The sequence below is a fragment of the Pollicipes pollicipes genome, unplaced genomic scaffold (genome assembly GCF_011947565.3).
Source record: "Pollicipes pollicipes isolate AB1234 unplaced genomic scaffold, Ppol_2.1 Scaffold_4219;HRSCAF=4965_pilon_pilon_pilon, whole genome shotgun sequence".
Lineage (NCBI taxonomy): Eukaryota > Metazoa > Arthropoda > Thecostraca > Pollicipedomorpha > Pollicipedidae > Pollicipes > Pollicipes pollicipes.
Window position 1 is genome coordinate 21,677,904 of NW_023596448.1, and position 23,427 is coordinate 21,701,330.

The following is a 23,427-nucleotide window of genomic DNA, read 5'->3' on the forward strand; positions in this document are numbered from 1 at the left end:
GTCTAGAACAGTTCGTTACGCTCAGCTTTGCCAAGGCAATGTACTTGTAGACATTTTTAATTACCGCGTTTCAAGGCATTTGAAACGTCCATTAGGATTTCATAGTTACCGTGGCAACAGCAACAACCAAATTATTTGCAGCCTCAGAGTATACTACCCATTACATGCAGGATTCCGGCCAGAACAACCGATGGGAATTTCTACGTGACCAGCACGCAATTAGCAAACTCGCCTCGCGGTCCAACGAACCAAAAAGCACGGCCGGCAATGTGTAAGGATTAAAGGCACCATCATTACTGACATACCTAGTGAAATCCAGCCTAGTGTCTAATATCCAACTAGTAATCCAACTAGCATCCAGCCATGACACCATCCGCAGCTCTTTACCATCTCTTTAGCAGTTATTCTGGTAGTCGCAGTAGATATTGTGCATCAGAAGTGCTGCTGCCGCGGATGGTTACTGCGGTGTCTGCAGCATCCTTTAGCGTCTACCCTGACCTCTGATCTCTGACCTGGAACCCGATGACACTCCCTGTCAGGGATGACCACGGAAAGAGGGGCTGCTGTGATGTCAACGGTTGCCTTCTAGCGCCGGTTCTATCTCGGAGCAAATGTCAAGCGATCATTTTCATGCAATGCCATCGGCGTAACGGGCAATTACGGGAAGTCCTGGGGCACATTCCTCCCCCCCCCCCCTCCCTTCCTTTGGCAGACCATACCTTATGCCTACCTTACGCCCCGCCGGCTTTAAACGCCTTTCCAACGTGCACGACGAGTCACGCGCTCTAAGTGTGACATAGTTTGCTTCTCTAATTAAAAAGCGGGTTGGCGAGGAGGGGGTCGACAGCGGACAAGTCCCGTGTTTCAGCCCAAAAACCCGAGTGACCATAAAAATGTTGTCATTGACAGTGCGCGCCCAAGCCTGCGGAGCCTCGTAAAAATAATTGAGGTCGACAACCAGCTGTTTTCCAAACACATATCGACGCTTTCCCGCTTGTACGCCCTTTTTGCAGATTTGCGATGATTTCATCAAAACAACAACCAGACAGAGACACACAGTGGGGATTAAGGGGGGGGGGGGGGAAGGCCAGGGAACCTCCAAAGAGCTGCACAGCTCTATTCACAATCCAAGCTGCATCTGCTCACATTTCGGCATCAGACGGATCGGCAATTTCACCCTAGATGACGGTATGATCGTGACCAGCTCCCACCCGAGGAAGTGCTCAAGCGGTCCCCAGTCCCGGCGATTCAGGGAGAAGAAACCGGGACGTTGGCTGTAAGACCACCGGCTCAGGATATATGGCCGCAGAACAAGTGGTATCGCAAGCCTTTAGAGCATCGCGGCAGCTAGAGTATCGTAGCTGCTAGAGCATCGCGGCCGCCAGAGCATAGCGGCCGATAGAGCGCCGCTAGAGTATCGCGGCGCGCTAGAGTATCGCGGCCGCTAGAGCATCGCGGCCGCTAGAGCATAGCGGCCGCTAGAGCATCGCGGCAGCTAGAGCATCGCGGCCGCTAGAGCACCGCGGCCGCTAGAGCGCCGCTAGAGCATCGCGGCCGCTAGAGTGACACTAGAGCATCACGGCCGCTAAAGCGCCGCTAGAGCATCGCGGCCGCTACAGCGCCGCTGAGCATCGCGGCCGCTAGAGCGCCGCTAGAGCATCGCGGCCGCTAGAGCGCCGCTAGAGCATCGCGGCCGCTAGAGCGCCGCTAGAGCATCGCGGCCGCTAGAGCATCGCGGCCGCTAGAGCGCCGCTAGAGCATCGCGGCCGCTAGAGCATCGCGGCCGCTAGACCGCCGCTAGAGCATCGCGGCCGCTAGGGCATCGCGGCAGCCAGAGAGTGCCATGCCCAGATTGGCCGGGTCATCCACGTCCAGCGTGACGGCCGCTGTCCGTCCCAGCGCGCGCAAAACCTCTCGACGGACGTTCACGCCCCCGCGATCGTCGCCCGCCAATCCGGCCAAACGCCGCCAACGACCGGGGCGTGTCTCGCCGCGACCGACGGCAAAAACGGCGCCAGCGGCCGGCGCGTGGCGCGCGAGCCTTGCTGGCGCGCCGGCCGGCCGGCCCCGGGGGACGAGCGTCGACATCGACCCTCGCCGGCCCGAGGAGCGGCGTCGGCGCATCGTCGGGTGCCGGGCGGGCCGGCGCGGGCGCGTGACCCCGCTTTCGGCAGCCAGACCCGGACGCGGGGTAGAGGGGGAGGGGTGGAAGGCGAGGCTGATCACTTGCGCGAGCAAGTTCGTCACGAATTGTGCGAGATAGACGCCCCCGGTGTTATGACGAGGCGCTGCTTTATTTGCCGCTGTGCTTTATTGGACGGTATCCGTTATTAGCGAACGCTGCTGCGTGCCAGAGCACACGTTCCTTGTCCTCAATTAACCAGCATCATGGTATTCGTGACACTTCTGCCAGGCACAAGAACCTTTTTTATTGTGTTATGTTCCATGCCGTTTCATTTTCCGCACTATCTTGCGAGCAACATCGCTAACTGTGAAGCGGCCAGAGAATTCTGGCTGATTACAGCTGGAACAGTTGGACAAAAAAACAGCGCTACACATTCTTCTCTCTCCCAGCTAGAAAGGGTCTCAACAGCCTTTTGCTCGTACGTGAAGTGAATGCAACCTTCGCCCATTCGTCATCTTTTCTGCACTTTTCGATAACGAATTTGATTACTCGACCTACCCATAATGACAACCGGTCGAATCGTGTCAAAATACCACACGCTGTTTGGTGACATGGGCACCACCATGCCTCTCATGTTCTGTGCTGTCTACGCTCCACAGCATTAAACACGCTTATCAGCCAGCGATCCCGACACACGCACACAGGCGGACAACCCATGTATAGTTCGCTAATAACCGTGCGCTTCAGGACAACACAGCAGCAAACAAATGGATTTATTTCTGATTACTAATCGCTATTAGATTACTTGATAAACGCTTGGAAGAACTAGGGCAGCCAGGCATGTGGAGGTGTCCGTTGCGGAGATAGCGAGTCAGTCCCCGCATTGTCTTAACGTTGAGACGGCACGCGGTTAATCGACTACTGACTAGCAAGAGCACCGCACCGCAACCGTCCATGCAGCCAACGACGTGACGTGTCCCGTCACCCAGAAACCAAACCACGCGTGAGTGGGTGCGTGACGTGTGCGTGACGTCGGCGTGACGTCGGCGTGACGTCCCTGCGACGGCGGTTTAGTTCAGAGCACGGTCCCGGCATGCGGTGGTGGGAAAGAAAGGCACACACTCACGCGTACATTGCTGGATAGCGGACGCCGGCGGCAGAAGCGAGGGCGAGCCCTGGAACGGAGAGGAGGCGCCGGTCATATCCGAATACGCCTGCATACAGCGCACAGCACGGACGGCACAGCACGGACGGCACAGCACGGGCGGCACAGCACGGGCGGCTACAACAGCGCCAACTTGTACGCGATGGTGCGGCAGCCAGATCCTTCCGATGCGTCAGCAGCGGGGAAAACTTCTCCCAGCCTCAAAAGTGGTGCGGTCATACACCAGCGTACAATAAAGCAGACGGCGGTTCACTGTCCCGATTTGTGGCGCCGCTGTTTGTCGATGAAATAACTGGGAAAAACTCCTCCCAGCCTCAAAAGTAGTGCAGTCATATACTAGCGTGCAATGAAGCGGATGGCAATTCACTGTCCCGATTTGTGGCGCCGCTGTTTGTCGATGAATAAACTGGGAAAAACTCCTCCCAGCCTCAAAAGTAGTGCAGTCATATACTAGCGTGCAATGAAGCGGATGACAATTCGCTGTCCCGATTTTGTGGACGTCGCTGTTTGTCGGTGAAATGACCATCAGGGACAAATCAAAGGACCAAGTCCATCGGCCGACTGACTGGCGGTAATTTGCTCCACAAATGACAGCGTGGCCGTCAGAGCCTGTATCAGTGCCACTTTTTCGCATCGGGACACGGCTTGCCATTTGTGCAATCGCCCGCTGCAGAGGGCGTCCTTAGTACCAATTACGGCCGGTTTAGTGCAATCGATGTAATGGGTCCTGGGTGGGAGTAATGAGCGCATAAAAACGCGGCGCTAAAGCCAGAGCCGTGCCAAAGCCAGCCCACGGCCAGATGGCACGTGCTGATTGGCTGTTGTTCCCGGGCGGCCGTGGCGGCGGCGGCGGCGGCGACGACGGTTGGCTCGAGATGGCCGCGCTTCCGTGCCAAGACCCCACGTGATGTCCCCCCCCCCACCCCCTCCCTCTTTGCGAAATATCTCTGAGCCTGTCTTTCTGCGCTGGGCAGTACCTGCTGCTACTGAGATGAGGGCGGGAGAGGCTGAGGTGAAGAGCCACCGACGATAGAGACGAAACTCCTGGGTAACCACGCGGCGTACCGCCTGTCCTGCTGCGCACGGCAGGAGCGCGCCAACTAGTGAGGAGACAGCTCTCTATTGGCGTCCTTCTCTTTAGATGCACCACCAGACAACATTCCGTTGGTGTTGTACTTTCAGGCACGCCACGCAGGGCATCCCACCACTGCCACATCCAGGGCACGATAAGCCGGCCGACCGCACATCGCGGCGACCGGCCGACCAAAGCCGCCGGCATTTGCGTGCGCAGAGTAATTACTTCCGGGTGGACCGTAATCGGTGTGGGGTTTGCCACTATCCTTTAAGTCTCCTTAGCGACGTGGTTGTTTACAGCGCTGATGTATGGCGCGATATTTCACCTGGAATTGCCAATGCTAGCCAACGGTTCTACAGAAGCGCAGCAAGCGAGCGTTGTGCTGAAGAAGTGCGGGAGTCATGTGACCTGATTGCTCAAGCATGGGCCTGTGCACACAAGTGTTAGAGCGGATTTACATGACTTAAAGCCAGGCCTAGTTTCATGGGCAAAACGATCGTTTTCAGTCTAAAACAGGACTCAATGCCGTTGATGTAATTGGACTCGTAGGATTCGTCGTTGCCGTTGAGCTCGTGACCGATGAAGCCAAAAAAAAACGCATCAAGAAAAGACACCGCGCTTTACGAAATCGAACGTACCAATGAAACTAGATTTGACCGTCATTCAACACAACACAAACTAGACTATTTGCGTCAAAATTTTGAGCACTTGCATTTTGGCGCAGTTACAAACATTCGCTTATCCTTTCGATCACATTTAACCATCTGACGGAATTTATTTGTAGTAGTTGCCAATCCGTCAAACACTTCTGCTCTCGGAAGGCTGGCAATCTGAACTAGCTGAACTAGCAGCTCCTGTCGCGAGCGAAATTGGCAGAGCTGAACCAGGCGGCGCGATCATCGACCCCAAGTTGTGATCAACAACAATCCATGTTGACCCATATTTTGACACATCAACACTTCGGAAGATTAAGATCGCGGACCCCTGCCCAGATCAAAGCCTGGCCAGACACCCGAATCGCGATCAAAGCCTGGTCCGACACCCAAACCGCGATCAAAGCCCATTCGCCTCCACGATGCGCCCCTGACGCCACCACCGACATTTCACACGCTCCGCCGACTATATCCATCCCGACTAACTTTACCCCATCCCCATCCCCATCCCCATCCCCATCCCCATCCCCATCCCCATGTCACCCGCCCCTGAGCGCACATACCCACCGCGCTCGGGCGTTCCGGCCATACCTCCAGACGAGCGATGCCGGGGGTGATGACCGCTCAGCTCCCCCCCCCCCCCTCCCCCTGCATCGCAGGAGCGCGGTGTATGCGGGCGCGGCGGCGCGCGCGGTCGCTGCCGCCGCCGGCGGAGCGCGCCGGCAGGCCGCGCGCGCCGCCTTCCGCTGCGCACTCCGCACGAGCCATTCTTGGCGCGCGCTCAAGAAAAGCGGTGGCGAACGCGGCGCGCCGCTGGCGGCCGCTGAGAGCTCGCGCTCAGCTGTTTGACAGGCGGCGCTGTCTTCTCGGCGCGCCACAGTTGTCTCAGCGGCTGGCACGTGTCCGCCGGGGAATGGGGAGGGCAGAGATGGTCTGATGCAGGTGACTATCGCATGGATCCAGGAGGGGTGCAGAGACGGTCTGGTGCGGGTGACTATCGCATAGATCCAACAGGGTTGCAGAGACCGTCTAGTGCGGGTGACTATCGCATGGATTCAGGAAGGGTGCAGAGACGGTCTGGTGCGGGTGACTACCACATGGATCCAGGAGGAGTGCAGAGACAGTCTGATGCGGGCGACTATCGCATGGATCCAGGAGAGGTGATGGCTGGTTTGCGCCAGTGAGTGCCCGACTGACCTTATGAACTGCCTGTTTGGGATGTCCAGGATTGCGTCCAAACAACGTTAGGCCAAGAAAGTGTTTCCCGACTACCTTCAAAGTCGAAGAATTAGCGCCTACGCTTTCTGTGTTGGGAGTACGTGTGGGATTGTTTAGAGAGCCCTCTTCCCCGAAAAGCGCGCGAGAGTGGCATGTCCTCTCCCGGGGGGTGGCAGATATTATGAGACAGACTCCATGCTAGGTAGGTGCTGAACAAAGCATTGATGACGCCTGCTGTAGCAACACTGGACTGTTTCAAGAATTCGACAGCCAGGCAGAGAACATTGAAACATGGACAGTATACCCCTGAGCGATCTCAAATGTGGTTCGAGGGAGTAACAGGTCAGCCCACTTGTATTTGGCGGCATCACTCGGATGAAATCATCACTGGGATCATCATCATTTGGATGAAAAAAAGCAGGCGGCAGTGCGACCGGAGCGGCGGCAAACGCCTTAGATGCAGCCGGATGATGGAGTGGCTGGAGATGGTTGACCTCAAGAAAGAGTTCGTTATGAAATCAGATTTTGTGTTGAGTATACACTTATCGTGACTGACTGCACCATTAAGAAAGTGCTTGTTGGTGACCAAACATTTTCAACCACTGGTGGAGGACCTGGCCTTCCATTGTCATTGAGAATGTAGTACCTTTCATGATGTCTGGCATACTTTAGGTGCATTATTTTCCCATTGAAACACGCCCATTTCAGCGGCCTTCCTATGCTAAATGTTCTTGGCATTCTCTACTCTGCGCACAAAAATGACAACTTCCCTAAGTTTTTAATCCCGTCTGGAAAGTCTCACCTCACCAAAAAGACCCATTCGGTAAACCTATCTTCGTTACTAGACATAACTGACCGCTTTAGAAGCCCCCGCATTAAACGGACGATGTGCTACAACTCGGTCCACCACAGACGCGCAAGTCGCAGAAGTCCCTGTTACACAGCAATGGGCCTCAAATCCATTACGTTCACGTTATATTGAGCGCGTAGCAAGAGTATCTGAACCTGATGAAGTACAAAATGTGAATGGTAAGGTACAGTAAGTGGAAGGCAAGCATCCTTTGGCGCATGGAAGGTACCGTGATATAGATGGAATGAATGCCACATGACCTATTCCGTCGGGAAGACCATGAGTCGAGGCCCACAAGAACCGCGCCGAAAAGGAAGTGTGGCACTGGCGTACGGGAGAAGCTTGGCCGAGGAGTGAGAAATGGATCAAAGGATTGCCCCCCCCCCCCCCCCACACCCCCACCCTAATACGAGCAGTTGGACGCCCCTGGGTGGTCAGAGAAGAGCGCCTGTGACAATCCAGACCTCCAACGAGCAATAAATTTATATTTTGCCACCAGTCATCTTGAGAAGATTACGCGCAACCCTGATGAATGGACCATGGAGTTAGCACAAGCGTCTATGGCCCAAAATGGAGCTGGGATCAGTCAGCCGGAGCTGGGCTTGGCTTGATCTCAGCGGCGTGCGGAATTGTCATAAATGGAAACGGATGCAGGCAAATGCATGCCAATCTACTGTATCAGAAAAATTTCACTGAAAAACGACATGGTGTCAAAAACGATGCCAATTGCATGACTTGAAGCGCTGTGCACAGTGGGCAGCCCGTTAATGAGAAGACGAAAACACGCGCATGTAGCAGCGATAGCACAGGATCATCATATTCCCGCGAATTTTTCGCCAGGGGCTCAGCAGCACCTTCCGGGCATTGTCGAATGTTCTGTGTAAAATGACTAGAAGTCCGGAAACCAGGACGAAGTCCTGTAAAGAATCATAAGAAAGCTGGCGAATTGTGCCCGTTGAGACAGTGAAGCTGTGTCAGACGCTGAGGAAACACGAGCAAACAAACGGCCAACGGCCGGCTGGTGCGAGTCACATGATGGTCACGTGACGTCACTGCTGCAGCTCTGATGCTGGAAGCGGCCGTTGTACTGCATAGGAAGGTCGGCTGTTTTGGGCTGGTATGTGGGCGACGACAATAAAACAACGCAAGCCTCTCATTTCGTCATAATTTCTCTAACTGTAAGCCTTATTCAGGGGCATTCATTCTGTGTATTTATTTTCACACCCTGTCCAAGAAAGGTGAAAAATTGGGGCTTCTAAGAACTCCTCCAACCAAAGAATTTACATCACATTTTCGCTCTAAACGCGTGTTTAATGTTTTTAGAGCATTTTTCATGCTTCCAGGGCTTGTCTGAATATATGTTTCCTCGTCTCTCCCTTGTTTACCCCTACACGCCCAGGCCAGTGTCCTGCTCGAGATGAGCACCCCTTGACATGGGCGCGGAGGCGCGCCGTGCGTGCTACTGGGCCCATTTCTCTTTTGGTACCGTTTGTATTGTCAAAACTAAAAAGTTTATCTAATCGGCTCGAAAGGAGCCGCGGTCCAGTAAGAGCTTGGATTGGCCCCTTAAGACCCACCAAAAAGTGTGCCTAAAAAACAATAATACTTCCTGGTCCCAGCCCAACTTAATTACGTACGCTGGACGTCCTGTTATGAAGGCTATCAAGGCGACCAAACCATACGAACCCTTTCGAAAATCCTGCTGGTTCATTTCGGTTTGTGTCGTTTGTGATAAGTTGAAAACGGTCGCCCGTCCACGCTCAAAACCTTGACGCCGAGTTCATGATGTGAACTATTCTGAGCCCGACGGTGCTGCCCCCTGCGAGAGCCAACTCAGACGACCACACAAACGGAGATGAGAGAGAAGAGAAAGAAAGGCGGCATACTGACCCCACTCACCAGCCTGTAGGTTGCCGCGCGGCTTCGCGCCCAGGTAAGCCAGATTCACATTGGCCTTGCGCCCGTCGATGATGGGATTAGGGTCCTTGCACGCGCGTTCCGCCGCTGCCTTGTCCGCCATCGTTACCTGTCAAAAGGTCAGAGGTCAGCGCGCCGCTTCGGACCACGTGACCTGGCCGGCGCGGCGATTGGCCGGCGTCGGTGACACCTGACAGTGCTCGAGTGTTTACTCGGGCGAGCCTATTATTAGCTGGGCGGGGGGCGACCGCTGTTTGCCGGCACTGTCGTGAGATGTCGCCGCCGGCGCGGCGGGCCGGCCGCCACCCCCAGCCGGGCCGAAAATAGCGGCACCCGACGGAGGAGGCGCCGCCGGCTCCGATTACCCGGACGACGGGCGCCGCGCGCCGGCGGCAGACACAGGTGATGCTCCGGCGCCCCACAGCTGCGGGCCACAGCCGCGCCGGGAGGCCCCGCCGGCACCGCTGCAGCCGGCAGGCACCCGACGAACTGCTGATGCACTCCCAAACGGATACAGAAGAGAAATGTATGCTCGGATTGAATTACAGTGATGGTGGAGATCTTTGTGATTTGTCGCTAGTTAGTTGCTAGTAGGCAGCCACAACGGCTCTTCTGCAGCCATGATCTTGCGTATTTCCTACCCTCGAAACGCGGTGGCAATCTAGGCATTGAAATCGCGCCAATTCACATATGACATCGCACAATACCACACACTCACACACTGGAAAAGGCACGACACAGCAATCAAGCACCCCAATCACAGAGCCAAACCTTATTTTCAGTCGTTAGTAAAATATAATCTTCCGTGTGAACTGAACGGTCCCGCTTGACCATGAGGTCAATAAAACGCATTTATGTGGGGTGCCGACAGCGTAATGGTTAACGCGTCCGCGTTAAGTGCGTTAACGCGTCTGCGTTAACCACCGCACGTCTGGGAGACCAGAGGTACGGGGTTTGCATCACCGCGGTGCCCACCCATCCTGCCAGGGTGAGAAGCAGGCGACGCCATATGGCCTCAGCATCTAAGTACGTCGTAAAGTCCCGATGACGAGACGAAACGTGTTCTTGTCAAGCGTCATCGAGATCGCGCAGGGCGTCATCGAAATCGCGCAGGCCTGCAGTTGCGCATTCTGTTTCGTACTCTGCTACGAAATGACTCATTTAATGTTAGTTGGCGGCAAATGCCAAATGAGGGGCCTGGAAAGGAACAGACATGCTCAAACTGTTCAGGAAACAAACACGAGCTTGGCTTCTGGCGATTTTCCATTACTACCTGCTGTGTTTGTGACAAGCCTTAGGTGCACTTCAATGGCGCCAATGGTTGACGTCAATATTTACTACATTCGTGTTGGCCTCTCGTGTTGTTTGGTCAATTCGAAGGCAACACTGACGGTGCGAATCCGTTCCCGGCCGTAACGTTGTGTGAACGGGCGAATAAATGCTGTCCACTGAAAGAAAGAAGTCTTTTGAACCAGCTTTTTACGTTCAACTCCACAGACTGTATATTTGCTGCACACTACTTGGAACCTGCGTGAGCGTTAGGGGAAAGACGGTGGCCCTGGATATGATGTCGGCCGACTCTCCAGAGGATTATCCCTGCTGAACACCACGCAGTGCTGTGATGTGCGGTCGTTAAGATATAAGGCTGAAAATAGCGTTGTAGACCGACTAGGCCGTGTGAAATTACTACGCCAAACTGAAGATGCCCGACTTATCAACCTAGGACAAAGGTTTTTTTTTAATTGTAGGAAGGGGAGCAGATCTGAATAACTTTCCAATTCGTTCCATACAACTTTAACAAACTCTCTCGAAACAAGTGGAGGAGCACCTATTTGTGCTTTTGAAAGTACCTACTTTTCAAACGTGTGGAGAGTTATACCGATGACTAATGCCTTGGCGTACGGTTTCGGTTCCAACTATTGGTCACAAACTTTTCACTGACGCAGGTGCTTACCAACGCCTCAACTTTTGTATCATGATACAAGTTTCTCAAAGCCGTTAGGCTGAAAAAAAATGGTGGGTTCGTATGTTAGACATTACCTACCAGGAGGTGCCAAGAGGTTCGGAACAGCATATCAAGCAAATAAAATTAAACATATCATGGAAATGACCCACTTTTCAGGCTGAACTTATGGTGACGAGTGTGCCTAAAATCGGGAGCTTATGGTCTCTTACTGATGCCGGGTTATTTACTTTGTAGGTCAGTTGCCCTTCAGCGTCATCAGTCATGCTGCTTTTGCACTTGCAGTAGTAACGTTTCCGCGCACTCCACCTACATATTCGGATCCTACTTGGCCACTTTTCCCCTATCACAGGTGATAAATTAAATTACCCAACATATTTTAAGTGTTTATCAGACATCACCTTCCGTCGTAATTTTGCTGCCGGGCTTTCTGCACAGAAGACACGGGACGTTGCGCCGGCCACGTGATACCAGACGCGCTCCGACCAAGACAACAGCGATCAAAGACCGCGGCGCAATCGTGCCCAACGCATCGTTAACACCGCGATTGACAATTGCCGCGACGGTGCCGACGCTACTCGTGACACAGTTTGCGACGTTGCAAAACGACGCGGAACAAACTGACGTTATTGGCCATTGCCGCGCGGCTGGCGTTACATTCCGACTCACTCCGCCCACCGCAGCTGGGAGCAGGCTGAAAACCGGCCTCCAGGTGTCTACGCCTCTGCCTTCGGACGCCTCCGCCTCCTGACATCACTCTCTTCCCTCCAGTTTATCGCCGGACACCTCTCCCTCCAGACGCGCCTACCTCCAGACATCCCTGCCTTCCCTCCAGTTTATCGCCGGATACCTCTCCCTCCAGACGCTCCTAACCTCCAGACATCCCTGCCTTGCTTTCAGTTTCTCGCTGGCGAGCCCTTCCCTGGGTTGTGTTCAACGCTGCGCCTCTGTCTGCGCGGGTCGCGCGGTGTCCCGCCCCTGTCCTCGCAGTGCAAACCCCCGCCCCCCACCCCCCAGGTCCGTCAGCGCGAGCCGCGCAGTGTCCCCGTCCTCGCAGTGCAAACCCCGCCACCACGCTGGCCCAGGCGACGCCGCGTGTTTTTGAGGCGCTCCGCGTGGGGGGGGGGGGGGGGGCGGCCGGCGGCGGCGGCGGCGCGCGCCGGCCGATACCCAGCCCGGGCGGCCGGCGGGATCTGGACCACGTGTGCCGCGTCCGCCGCCGGCCGCGGGTGTGCAGCGGCGCCGTGACGTCACGACATGACATTTAGCGGGGCCGGCGGGGGACCGGCCAGCGGCGTCCATGGTGACCTTTGACGGGCCACCTGGGCCGGTCGGCTGACTCAGCGGCCGGCCACCGCTGACGGATGAGGGCCGCTCCCAATCTGGACCGGACCACACGTATCGTGCTAATCGACGGAGCGGCGTCGGCACCGGAGTTCGGCCACGTCCGAGCTTGGCCAGAGGGGACTGACTCGCTCTAAGAGCAGATTGATTGGGCTTGCGTGGCGGGCTTGGCTTGACACTGGCCTCCGAGCGTGTCAGGCGTCCGGGTCCGCCTACGCCTCAGGCTGCAGGCGCCAGGGTCCGCCTGCGGCTCAGCCTGCAGGCGCCAGGGTCCGCCTGCGCCTCAGGCTGCAGGCGTCACGTCATCGCCACGCTGGGAGGCCAGCATCCAGTCAATCCTGATACACAAACTCAATCACCTAACCATTCTAGTCGATTGGGTTGTTGTTTTCATTAAGAAACGACATTGCATTGGGCAAACAACTGGCAATCACCGAATCGCCTCACGAAGGCGATGGTGAAGTTCTATCAGTCATATTTAGGCACTGCTCAGGGTCAAAAACATTACTGTTACTGTTGCCCGTACCGCGGGAGTTCACACAAAGTACGGATGTGGTACGGCAAAAGTCCATTTCAATCCGTTTTTGGTCGCAAGGCACCACGGGCCTGACTAAATTTCATTTAACAGTTCGAGGGACGAACAGAGGGTGCTGGGTAAGTTCAAGAGTTGTTGTCCTTGTCGAGTTCCCCCTCCCCTCCCCCGCTATCAGTTGTCGCGCGCTCGTCACTGCCGTGACGGTACACAAGATGAGAACTTCGCCATCAAACCTGTGGCACGCACCCAGCAGTGCCGCCGCCACCCCATGAGCAAGACATCTTAGGAGCCCGGGTCCTGCTGCAGTCCATCATTTCAGGAGCGCTGGTCCGTCCGCTACCCACAGCCGGCCTCCTGATCAATCCTGACCCCCTCACACCGCCACCACCACCACGCCGGCGCCATCTGGGTCGCCTGGTGTTCCGCGCCGAGGCCGTTGGGGGAGGGGGGGGGGGCGGTGAGTCAGGGACCGGTCGCCACAGGTGCCGTCCCAGGTGTGTTGGCCCGCCGCGCCACCACAGCTGAGCGTCAGGCCTCCACTCCCCTCCCCTCCCCTCCCCTCCTCGCCCCAGCCCGCCCTAGGCGCCACACCAGGGGACGCGATGACACGAGGCGGCCGAGCACGTGCCGGCGGCCGTCCAGGACAGTGCTGCCCCCCCCCCCCTCCCCCTCCTCCACAGATGACGAGCACGGCGGCGCGAGGGAGCATCCTCCCGCGTGCTGCCGCCCTGCGTCGCCAACGACGCAGCACAACGAGTAAGCCGACGGCTCGCCCCGCGCCTCCTCCTTTCCGATTGGCACGAACAGGTTAACAACGAGGAGGAAGATTCTCCATTTCAAATGGCACAGGGCGGATGACGGCGGCTGGACGGACGCTGGTGGCGTCTGCTGCACGGCAACCTGGCACGGCAGAAAAGCAGCCATTCTCGGCGTCCTCCCCTCCCCCTCCCCGCCGCCGCGCAGAAAGCTGCCGCCGCCAGACTGAAAGCCAAGCCGGAGCCCGAGACAGTGAAAGCGGTGTGCCACGGCAGTGAACGCACGTCGGAAGCCTGGGCGGGGGCTTCGGCGGCGCGCGCAGCTCTTGGAGCTGGCTGGCAGTGAATCGCTGCTTGCCGCTCAGAAAACAGGGACGTTGCTTCCGCAGCTGCTGGGCGAAACATGCCGCTGACTTTTTGGTTGTCGTGAGCCGGGAGGAGATGTTCGTGAATGGACTGCGTGTTGCAGCGGCAATGCAAAGGGAGCTGACAGATTTGTCAAAACATCCAGCGCGTAGAGAAAGTTACCGAGACAATTTGGAACTGGGGAGATTTACTGAAATGACCGCCGACAGACGCATACTTAACGGCAGGGTTCGAGCAAGGGAGAGGAGTAGGAGGAAGCCGGGAGAAGGACCGGGTAAATGAAAAATTCGAAGGAAGAAAAGGGTGAGGGAATAGAAGAGGCAAAGAGTAGGCGAGGGAGAAAGGCAGGCTACAGGCGATAGTATGAAAGAGGATGAGGGACGAAAAGGACCAAGGGAAGAAACCGGAGGAGCGATGGGGTGAAAGAGGACGAGGGACGGGGACGGCCGAGGGAAAAAAGGAAATGAGTGGAAGGAGATCAAAAAGGAGACCTGCCGACAAAATTTTCGAAGAAGTACACGTAATTCCCGTGCAACCGCCACGGGGAGCAGGACCCTTTGTGGCGCTGTAGCGGCTGATGGCGCAGCAGTCGCCAAGCGTGGTCACCCGGGAGAAGAGGCCACCAAATCTAAGCCAGACAGCGCAGCCGACTGCGTCACTGGCCGTCGTATCGTCGATGGCGCCACTCCACGTCGCTATGCTACCAAAAACCGCTATCACAAAGTGAAAACCACAGCACAGCAGAACGTGGCTATTGAAATCAGGGATACCTTTGGTCGGTGGCCGATTTTCACTGGTATCGCAGAATAGACGTCGACGCGCCACCGCTATGACGGCCAAACCATGGAACGCTAGATCTGGTTCATGCATGGTATCACACGTAGAAAATACACGCCAAAACCATGCCAGGTTTTAGTAGCCGTAAACAAACTGAAAAGAGACATCGTGATCGTCCGGAATTTAGCTTCATCATTCACTGATCAGGACCAAGATATGTTATTGACACTGTCACTGAAAACAAACCAAACTAATATCAATAGCAGTCAAATAAAACACCACCCAAAAGGATCTAGCGAGATCAAAGACAACCGCACTGGCACAGCAAGATTCACGCCACCCCTTACGCGTCTCAATATAGGCTGTACCGCAATACGCCTTGTTGGGCCTCCGCGAGTTATCCAGCTAGAGGCACATTGCCGTCAAGGAGGAGCTAGAAAATTGAGAATAGCGTCAACGGGGCACTGGACACAGAGACGGGACGAGACGAGCGCGCACAGCCAATCCCAGCAAGGGACACGGGCGAGATGTCACACCAGTGTCACCCCGCAGAGACCGAGCCGGCGTCCTCGGACGTGGCGACACGCGTAGTCGGGTCGGCGTCAGGCGTACCTGGCGGGCAGGGTTATTAGACTTGGGCTGGGGGTGGAATCGGACTGGCGCATTCGAACTTCCTCTGAATGGCATAGCGTGGCACCCTATGTGTGGTGAATAGAGCCGTGTCAAACATATTATCCAGTGCGATGAAGTGTTTTTCAAGTCCAAGACAGACCCAAGCAATCCACAAACATCGAGTGATAATGGCGAGTAAACGGTGCATCACAAAGCCAACTGTCAACGACGTAATAATTTAAATGTTTGCAATGCATGCTGCCTTATAAGTCAGCACCAAGTCCCTATTACGTAAAGATCAGCGACGATTGTTGTCGGACGCCAATAATAAAAAGCAATAACCCGATAAAAATTTTCCGGTAACTTCATTCTGTAACAAAAAAGAATATGTGCGTACCCTTGGCGCATATGCATGCACCACATTTCATGTGCTGGTGCCATAAGCTGGCACACCTTGCCCAGCTTTCCCCGATCTGTTCTCGGGAATCACGAGTCGTGATATCCTTCCCAGCGGTAGCGCGTTTTTGTATCGAAGTTACTACTGGTTAACGCGCTGCTGCCAAAAGCATTTAAAGAAGCCTCCGTAGTTCCTCCGCGTTGTGGCACCACCACAAAAAACACAAAAAAACGACAAAAAAGGAAAAAACCACGGAGGCTCGGATGAAACCGCAAAAAACAACCGCAGAAGAAACATAGGGCTGTTGACCAGCAGAAACTCATTGTAAGGGAATTGGGCCATTGCTTTGTTCGCACCGATCAGTTCGACACGCGACGGTCGACGGTAGCCTTGTGCTGTGCGTCCGATGGCGCTTTATTTTCGCGCTCAAGCTTAGAGAAGCTGCGTGGGTCTAACAGGCCAACAATACGACCACTGCTCAGCGCTAACTTATTGAAGTGCCTCGCAGACATCGACGAAAAGCCCTTACAAATGCAGAAGAGATGACAAAGATCTCCATAAAGACACAGTGACCTGCAGGTTTTAGGAGGGCCCTTGGGTTCATCAGGGTCAAAACAAATATTTCAAGGCAGCCCTGGAAAGTTCAGGCAGCACGGAAAGACTCCAGAGCCCCTATGCATCCAGTCTGTTCCCTCCCCTCTGTCTCAACCAGTGACGACCTCTTTCCATTTGACTTCGGCGAGTCCTAGAGGTCCACACTGTTCCCGCTCACCACAGTCCCGCGCCGGTCCCATCGCCTGTCCCATTTCCAGTCCCTTCCCACGTCACTTCGGGTTCATGTCCCGCTTCGGATCTCTCCCTGAACGCAGATCCTAGCTGAAATTATGCACTCACTCGCACTATCTCTGGTCTTGTACCTGATTGCAGAAGTGGTTTCAGTGGTATTTCTGCTCATGGCTAGAGCTGTTCCCGGTGCCATTTGTGGACCAGTCTCAGCCTGGCCTCAGTGTCCGCCTGGCCCCACTCTCTGTCAGCCTCAGACACGCCGAGCGAGAAGCAGTCCCAGCCTGGCCCCAGTCTCATTATGTGCCCCGATCCCTGTCGGCCCCGGACTGGCCCGAGCGGGGAGGGGGGGGGGGGCAGTCCCAGCCTGGCCCCAGTCTCATTCTAGGCCCCGATCCCTGTCGGCCCCAGACTCGCCCGAGCCGGGGAGGTGGGAGGGGGTGGGGGGGGGGGGGAGGCAGTCCCAGCCTAGCCCCAGTCTCATTCTGGGCCCCGACCCCTGTCGGTCCCAGACTGGCCCGAGCAGTCCCAGCCTGGGGCAGTCCCAGCCTGGCCCAGCCTCAGTCTGGGCCTCATTCTCTGTCAGCCCCGACTCGCTGAGCGGAGGCCCGGCGAGGCCCGGCCGCCGGTTGAGTCAGAGACCGGGGGCCAACCCAGCGGTCACTCGCCACGCCGCCTCCCACCCAGCTGGCCCGCCGCCAGCGCTTCCCAGGCCAGCCCAGTTTAAATCGTTCTTTGTCGGCCGGCAGCGGCCAACAGACCTCCGACAGACAGCGCCAGACGCCGCCGGCGAACGTGCCAACGGCGTGCAGGCCTTTTTGCGCGCCGCCACTTGCACGCTGCCGTCGGCCGGGCTGCATCGGTCATGCTACGCCTCAGATAGCGATGCGGCCCAGTTGCTGGCAGGGGCTGCTGCCGGCCGCTACCGCGGCACCGGACGGTGGGGAGGGGGTGGGGGGCCAAGGGCTGAGTGCTTAGTGATTTCGGCTCCCGCGTAACGGGGGGAGCGGGTTGAACGCCGTTTGCGCCATGGCCGCTGAGCCGTAGTTTGGCCTCTGCAGCCGCTGGCGCTTTGTTAAACAGTGTGTGACAGCGCGCGTCGCATCCCCTTTTTAAATGCCGGTAGGGAACGGCAGGGGAGCAGCAAGAATCTTTTTAAGAGATTTTCTTCAGTCGGGGGCCCAGCGAGTACGCATCACGCAATTTTTTACATGTCGGGAGCCATCTATGATGAAAAATACCGAATCCTGACCTAAGGAGGGGACCCGGGCCCCTTTCGCTGCGCTCCTGGAGAGCGGCGATGCACGGCTCCGGGCTCCGCGTCCAAAACGCCACGACCGGAGCCAGGGCCTACCTGGCGTCCGCCGTAACGAACATCCCAGCGGCCGAGCGCCGAAAAGGCCGCAGCCCGATGCTGCAGATCGGACGGCAGGCGGCAGTTCAGACAATACCGGCGCGCTATTTTCGGCTCGGCAGACTCCCGGCCAGTCATGCGTCCTCGGCGGCGCCGGGGCTCACGCGGCCAGTCAGCTGACTCGGGCCGCCGGTCGGCCGAGCGGCGACCTTTGACCGCTGCGGCCCGCGCGCGGCCCGCTCTCCAGCAGCGTCGGCGGCGGTGGACGGCCCATTGTTAGCATCGACGACGGGCCGCCGCCGCAGCCTCCGCTCTCCGGATCGGATGACAAGCCCCGCCCCGGCGTCCGATTGGCGCGCGCCGGCCACGTGACCGCGAGCTTGCAGCAGCTCCGGCCGACGCCGCCGGCCGGAGGAAAATGGCGGCCGCACGCGCCCGGGGCGCAGGGTGGCCGCCGCTACGTCACTGGACGGGAGGGGGCCGGGGGGACGTCGAAGGCGCGCCTAAGCTCTGCCCTGGGTCATCCTTAACAGAGTCGGGTGCACAGACGATGTCTGCTTCCGGGGACACCTCTCCGTCTGCCCTTTCAGCTTTGCATCTTCGCAATCTGCCCCGAATCTGGGAAATAGTCCAGACCAAATAGCGAGATACTTCTTTGTTTTAAGTTCAGCATTGAGCGTCAGGTCCAACCACAGGCCTCCTGAGCACATTCAGCCCCGGGTTAAATGAGCAGAGTTTGCGCCGACGACCATGTACTTGTGAGCGGGCTAGGCACAGGCGCTTACCTATCTTTGTTAGCACCATCTGATGGCAAAGTGGTTCCACACCTTATGGCCGTCATGACATCACGTGCTTTAAGCGTTTGTAAAGGACGTGATATGCAACGAAATAATAAGTACAAATAATTAGTGTGAGGATTGAAGCTAGGAAAAATAATAAATATCATAATTATTAAATCCCTTCCATGCATAATGTAGCCAGCGATTAATGCCTTCATTGGGCACCATAATGCCACAGTACTTAATCAGAGCAAACCCATGAAAAATGATGATGACATCATGTGTTCTGCCACTACGCCGGGCCAGTGCTGCAACCTGCATTAACCATGATTAAATTACCGCGTATGTGCCCGCACGGGCACAAAGGACCAGGCTCTGGCCACAAGTGAAAGCCTCGCGTTACGTAGGCACGCTTCAAAGAACACACGGCGGTGCATGCGGCCGCGCAATGCTCGGCCGTAACGACTGCGGCGGTCCTATCAACGGCCGGCGGCCATAGCTACCGACGTGAATCGGACGTGCGCCTCCATAAGGAAGTCCACGCCATCCACTGCTGGTCCCGCTATTGCGCCGCCCGCTCAGCTGCGCCACTCTTGAATGGCGTTTGGCGGATATATTTCGGCCCCAAAAGTGCTCAAGCACAGGTCGTCCACGTGGTGAGTGGTCACCCTAAACATAGGAGACCTGGAGAAGAGAACGTGCTGAAGACGGAGCAGAAGCCGGCGGAGAACCACGCTGCACGCATAATCATTAACGGCAAGGTGGTGCATGCATTATGATTGACGGCAAGGCGGTGCCAAGAGTTATGACCTAGTCTCAGAAAGGAAATATTGGATGTGGCGGTGCTGTGTGTGGCTGCCCGGCCCTCATACCACGGAGGGTGGGAGCAAACAGGCCCGAGCACCTCATTTCGCAAATACAGACCCCCGACGTCTGGATGAGAGGCCAAATACGAGCCGGTGAATGCAGGATGGATGTTCTGGAACTCTGACGGACGCCAAGTTTTAAAATTATTATTAAACGCACAGGAACATAACATCCGCAGGCGCCCCCAAAAAAATGCGAGAAAGGTATTTTGAGGAACTCTGAGACTCCCTAGGCTCCCGTGCATTTCCGTTCTCCCTAGAGCTGCCCTCCAGTACCGGCTCCTGCCGGGGCCCGCCCCTCGATGTCAGGAGCCTTCCTACCAACATCCCGTGTGTGCGCACCTAGCCACTGCACAAGGTACCATTGGAGGTGCATTGGCTGTTGCATTTTGTCGGGGATCGTGCATTTCTTCTTCGATGATGCTCTCGAAGCCTGTAATTTCTGTAATTTGAACACAACGCTGCAGAGCAACGCAAAAGAATATTTGCCAAGCTTGCCTCGCCCCTTCAGGCTGTCGGACGAACCAGAGCAATTCCAGCGTGGCGTAACGTTGTCGGACTGTCCGCGTACAGCTGGAACACCTAATTTCGGACCGGCAAGCCAATTACGCGGCGTGAAGCGGCCCCGAAAGCTCACTGAAAACAGCCCGTCGCCGTCCCACCAGCATTTCCTCTCACCACGACACAGGTCAGCCAAGGTCGCAGCGGCTACCCGCCGGACTGCGGCCCTGCGCGCTGCACAACACGGCCGGACGGGGCCGCCGGTGTTGGACCGGGATGGGCGCAGCGCTGCGCCGGCTATCGACGCCATCTACCGGCACCTGCCGCGTCCGGCCGGCCGGCGCACGGGCGCGCCCAGGCCGCCGCCCGGGGAGGGGGCAAGGGCGGAGCTGGGGTTGTCCCCGCGGGCGGGTGAGACGACAGGGCAGGGTCAGCACAGGGTTAGGAGGCGGAGGACGCGGTGAGCGGCTTTCATGGTTAAGAGGAACAACGGCGGAGCAAGGCTTCTATTTCCGGGAGATCGTGAGAGTGAGACGAGCAGGTGTGATCGCTGAGGGTGAGGAGGTCGATGTGCCAGGCGCAGTGACAGCACAACTGCGGGCTGGTGATGCTTGAGTCCACTACCAGCGGCACGTGAGACGAGCAGGCAGGTCGAGTCGCCCACATCAAGGCATTAAATCCCCTATCACAAACAATCTTGAAGACTACCCAGTCATTTGTCATTTGAGCCGCCGCAAATGGTTTAAAAATACTATTGACGTCATACCAGACGGTGTATTTGAAAAGCACACCTAACTGCTCCTAGCAGTCGGCACCAGCAGTCATTCCCACGGGGACAACCGAAGAAATCACCCGCGCTACATAAGCACACAGCTACATCGCGGTAACAGCCGCGACCGCGCGGCGCCAGCTGCAGTCGTCCACGGTGGATTGGACAGCAGACCTGGCGCCTGACGACAGAGCGTCAGACGACAGAGCGTCAGACGACTGGGCCAGCCCAGCCCGCGCCCGGGGTCGACTTAACCCGAGCAGCCGCGCCTGCGGGCCCGGCCGCGGACCAGGCGCATGTGCCGTGCCGTGCCGTGCCGTGCCGTGCCGTGCCGAGCGGCCCGCATCCCACCACCCCGGCGCAGGCGGCGCGGTGCTGCCGCGTGCCGATCCCCCGGTCGGTTGTAAAAATACACCCGGCGCCGGCTGGCGGGGCGCGGCGACAGGGAGGGTCTCCCGGGCTGCACCGCTCCCGGGCGCGGCACTCCCGCCTCGCCCGGCCCGGCCCACCGGGCGGGGGCAGGGGGAGGGGGCGCGGCAAACAGGCCGGGAGTCGGGTCGGTGTCGGCCCGGCGAGCGCAGACAGACGAAGACGGGCTCCGGCGTCATCACAGCCGACTCCGGCCCGCGTTGGGACAGGATCAGCTGACTGCCGGTCATGGGGCTGAAACGGCTGACTGCGCGTCCATGCAGCTGCAACAGCTGACTGTCGGCTCAGATAACCTGACAGCTGACTGCCAACTTGGTGAGCCCAACAGCTGACTGCCACCTCAAGGAACCCGACAACAGACCAGCGGCCTACAAGAATTTGGGCAGACAGAGACGCCGGCAGCAGACAGCTGGCTCAGCGAGACAGGCAGCAGACAACCTGCCTAGCGAGGCCGACAACAGACAACCTGCCCGGCGGGACCGACACCAGACAACTGGCTCAGTGGGGCCGGCAGCAGACAACCTGCCCAGCGAGACCGACAGCGGACAACCTGTCCAGCGAGACCGACGGCAGACAACCTGCCCAGCGAGAACGACGGCGGACAACCTGCCCAGCGAGACGGACAGCAGACAACCTGTCCAGCGAGACCGACAGCGGACAACCTGTCCAGCGAGACCGACGGCAGACAACCTGCCCAGCGAGAACGACGGCAGACAACCTGCCCAACGAGACGGACAGCAGACAACCTGCCCAGCGAGACGGACAGCAGACAACCTGCCCAGCGAGACCGATATCAGACAACCTACCTAGTGAGACTAACAGCAGATAACTGGCTCAGTGAGGCCAATGGCTGACGACAGGACTATGGAACTGCAGTCACTCACTGCAGGAACTTGTGGCTCAACGCTGGCGACCGGCGAAGCGAAAGCAAACGCTAGATAAATGCTCGTCAAGTGAGTGCTGACTGCCGGCTGCAAGTTCAGTGTACCACAGCTGCTAGTTACTGACGAAACCCAAACGTCGCACACAGACTCCTGAAATTTCGACAGGCTAAAAATTTCGACGACTATCTCCCGAAATCACAGCAGCTGACTCAAAGGGACTCTCAGAACCCCACAGCTGGCTATCAGTCCCTGGAACCGCGACAGCTGTCTACCGGTTCAATGAAGCCAACGACTGGCGGAAGGCTGAGTCGAGCAAACGGGAATTAATTATGATAAATCTCGGAATGGTAACTTTGAAGAGATGCTTTTATTTTCGCAAAGGCGATTGATATCTGACGACTGCCAGGAAACAGAAGAAATCCACTAGTTTCTTCTGTAAACAGCTGCCAGGCGGTGGGTCACCGAAAAGAATCACCGACAGCACGCATCCTCAATCCCGTTTTAGCACATCCGCCGGTATGTGACACTACTCTCCCCGGACGCCTCCCAACGCAAGGGCCGCCGACAGCCATTTACAGCCATCCCATCCGCCTCCTCCGCAGCGGCACCTGAGTGCGCCACTGCGCCTCACCCCGAGGCGAGAGCGCGGTGCAGCTGCCTGCGTCCGCCCGTGCCGACCAGCCGAACGGGGCGGCGGCGGCGGCGGCGCCAGCACAACGGCCGGCCCCCCGTCCGGGGACGTTTTCCAGTGCCGGTCGCACGCGGGCCCTGCCCTCAGGACGGGGGACGGGGGGGGGGGGGCGCCCAGCTGTTAGTCCCGCGCCGGAACGCCGCCGGCGCTGTGCGGGAGCGGGGGGGGGGGGGCGGTCGGGGGAGGGGCAGCTGGCGGCCACGCGCCCGCGTGTGGGGGACACTGCCGCTGCAGGCGGCCGGCGCAATTTAACGGCGCGACCGGAAGATGTCCGGATAAGCGGGTTCGTTTGCGTCGTGTCGGACGACCGGATGTGCACGTCCGCTCTCTAGCCCGGAAGCAGGTCGAGGCTAGGTCGGGTCAGGTCAGGCCAAGTCGGCAAGGCTCCCAACTCACTGAGTCCACCTCTGCCGACAACTCCCTGAATTTTCTGAAGCATCGGAGCCCTCCAACCACGCAGAAATGACCTCCATGATCTCCCTGGACGCTCTGAACTCTCCGCTCCGGCCCGTCTGGCTGCCGTTCCCAGCTGCCTCCAGCCGGGCCGGGCACCACCATGGAGGCGATCCACACCTGGCGGCGGCGGCGGCGGCGCGTGCGGGCGACTCGTCGATACACG

General features: G+C 57.5%; 1 protein-coding gene across 1 annotated transcript in view; it reads right to left on the minus strand.

Annotated features, from left to right (window-relative positions):
- Nucleotides 1-3,257: 3,257 nt before the first annotated feature.
- LOC119096053 (RNA-binding protein 24-B) overlaps nt 3,258-23,427 on the minus strand; it is a gene marked incomplete at its 3' end in the record, with an annotated part of 29,170 nt that continues 9,000 nt past the window's right edge. The window contains 2 exon segments of the mRNA XM_037218915.1: nt 3,258-3,300; nt 8,986-9,112. Of these exon segments, the coding sequence (XP_037074810.1) occupies nt 3,258-3,300; nt 8,986-9,112 (170 nt within the window).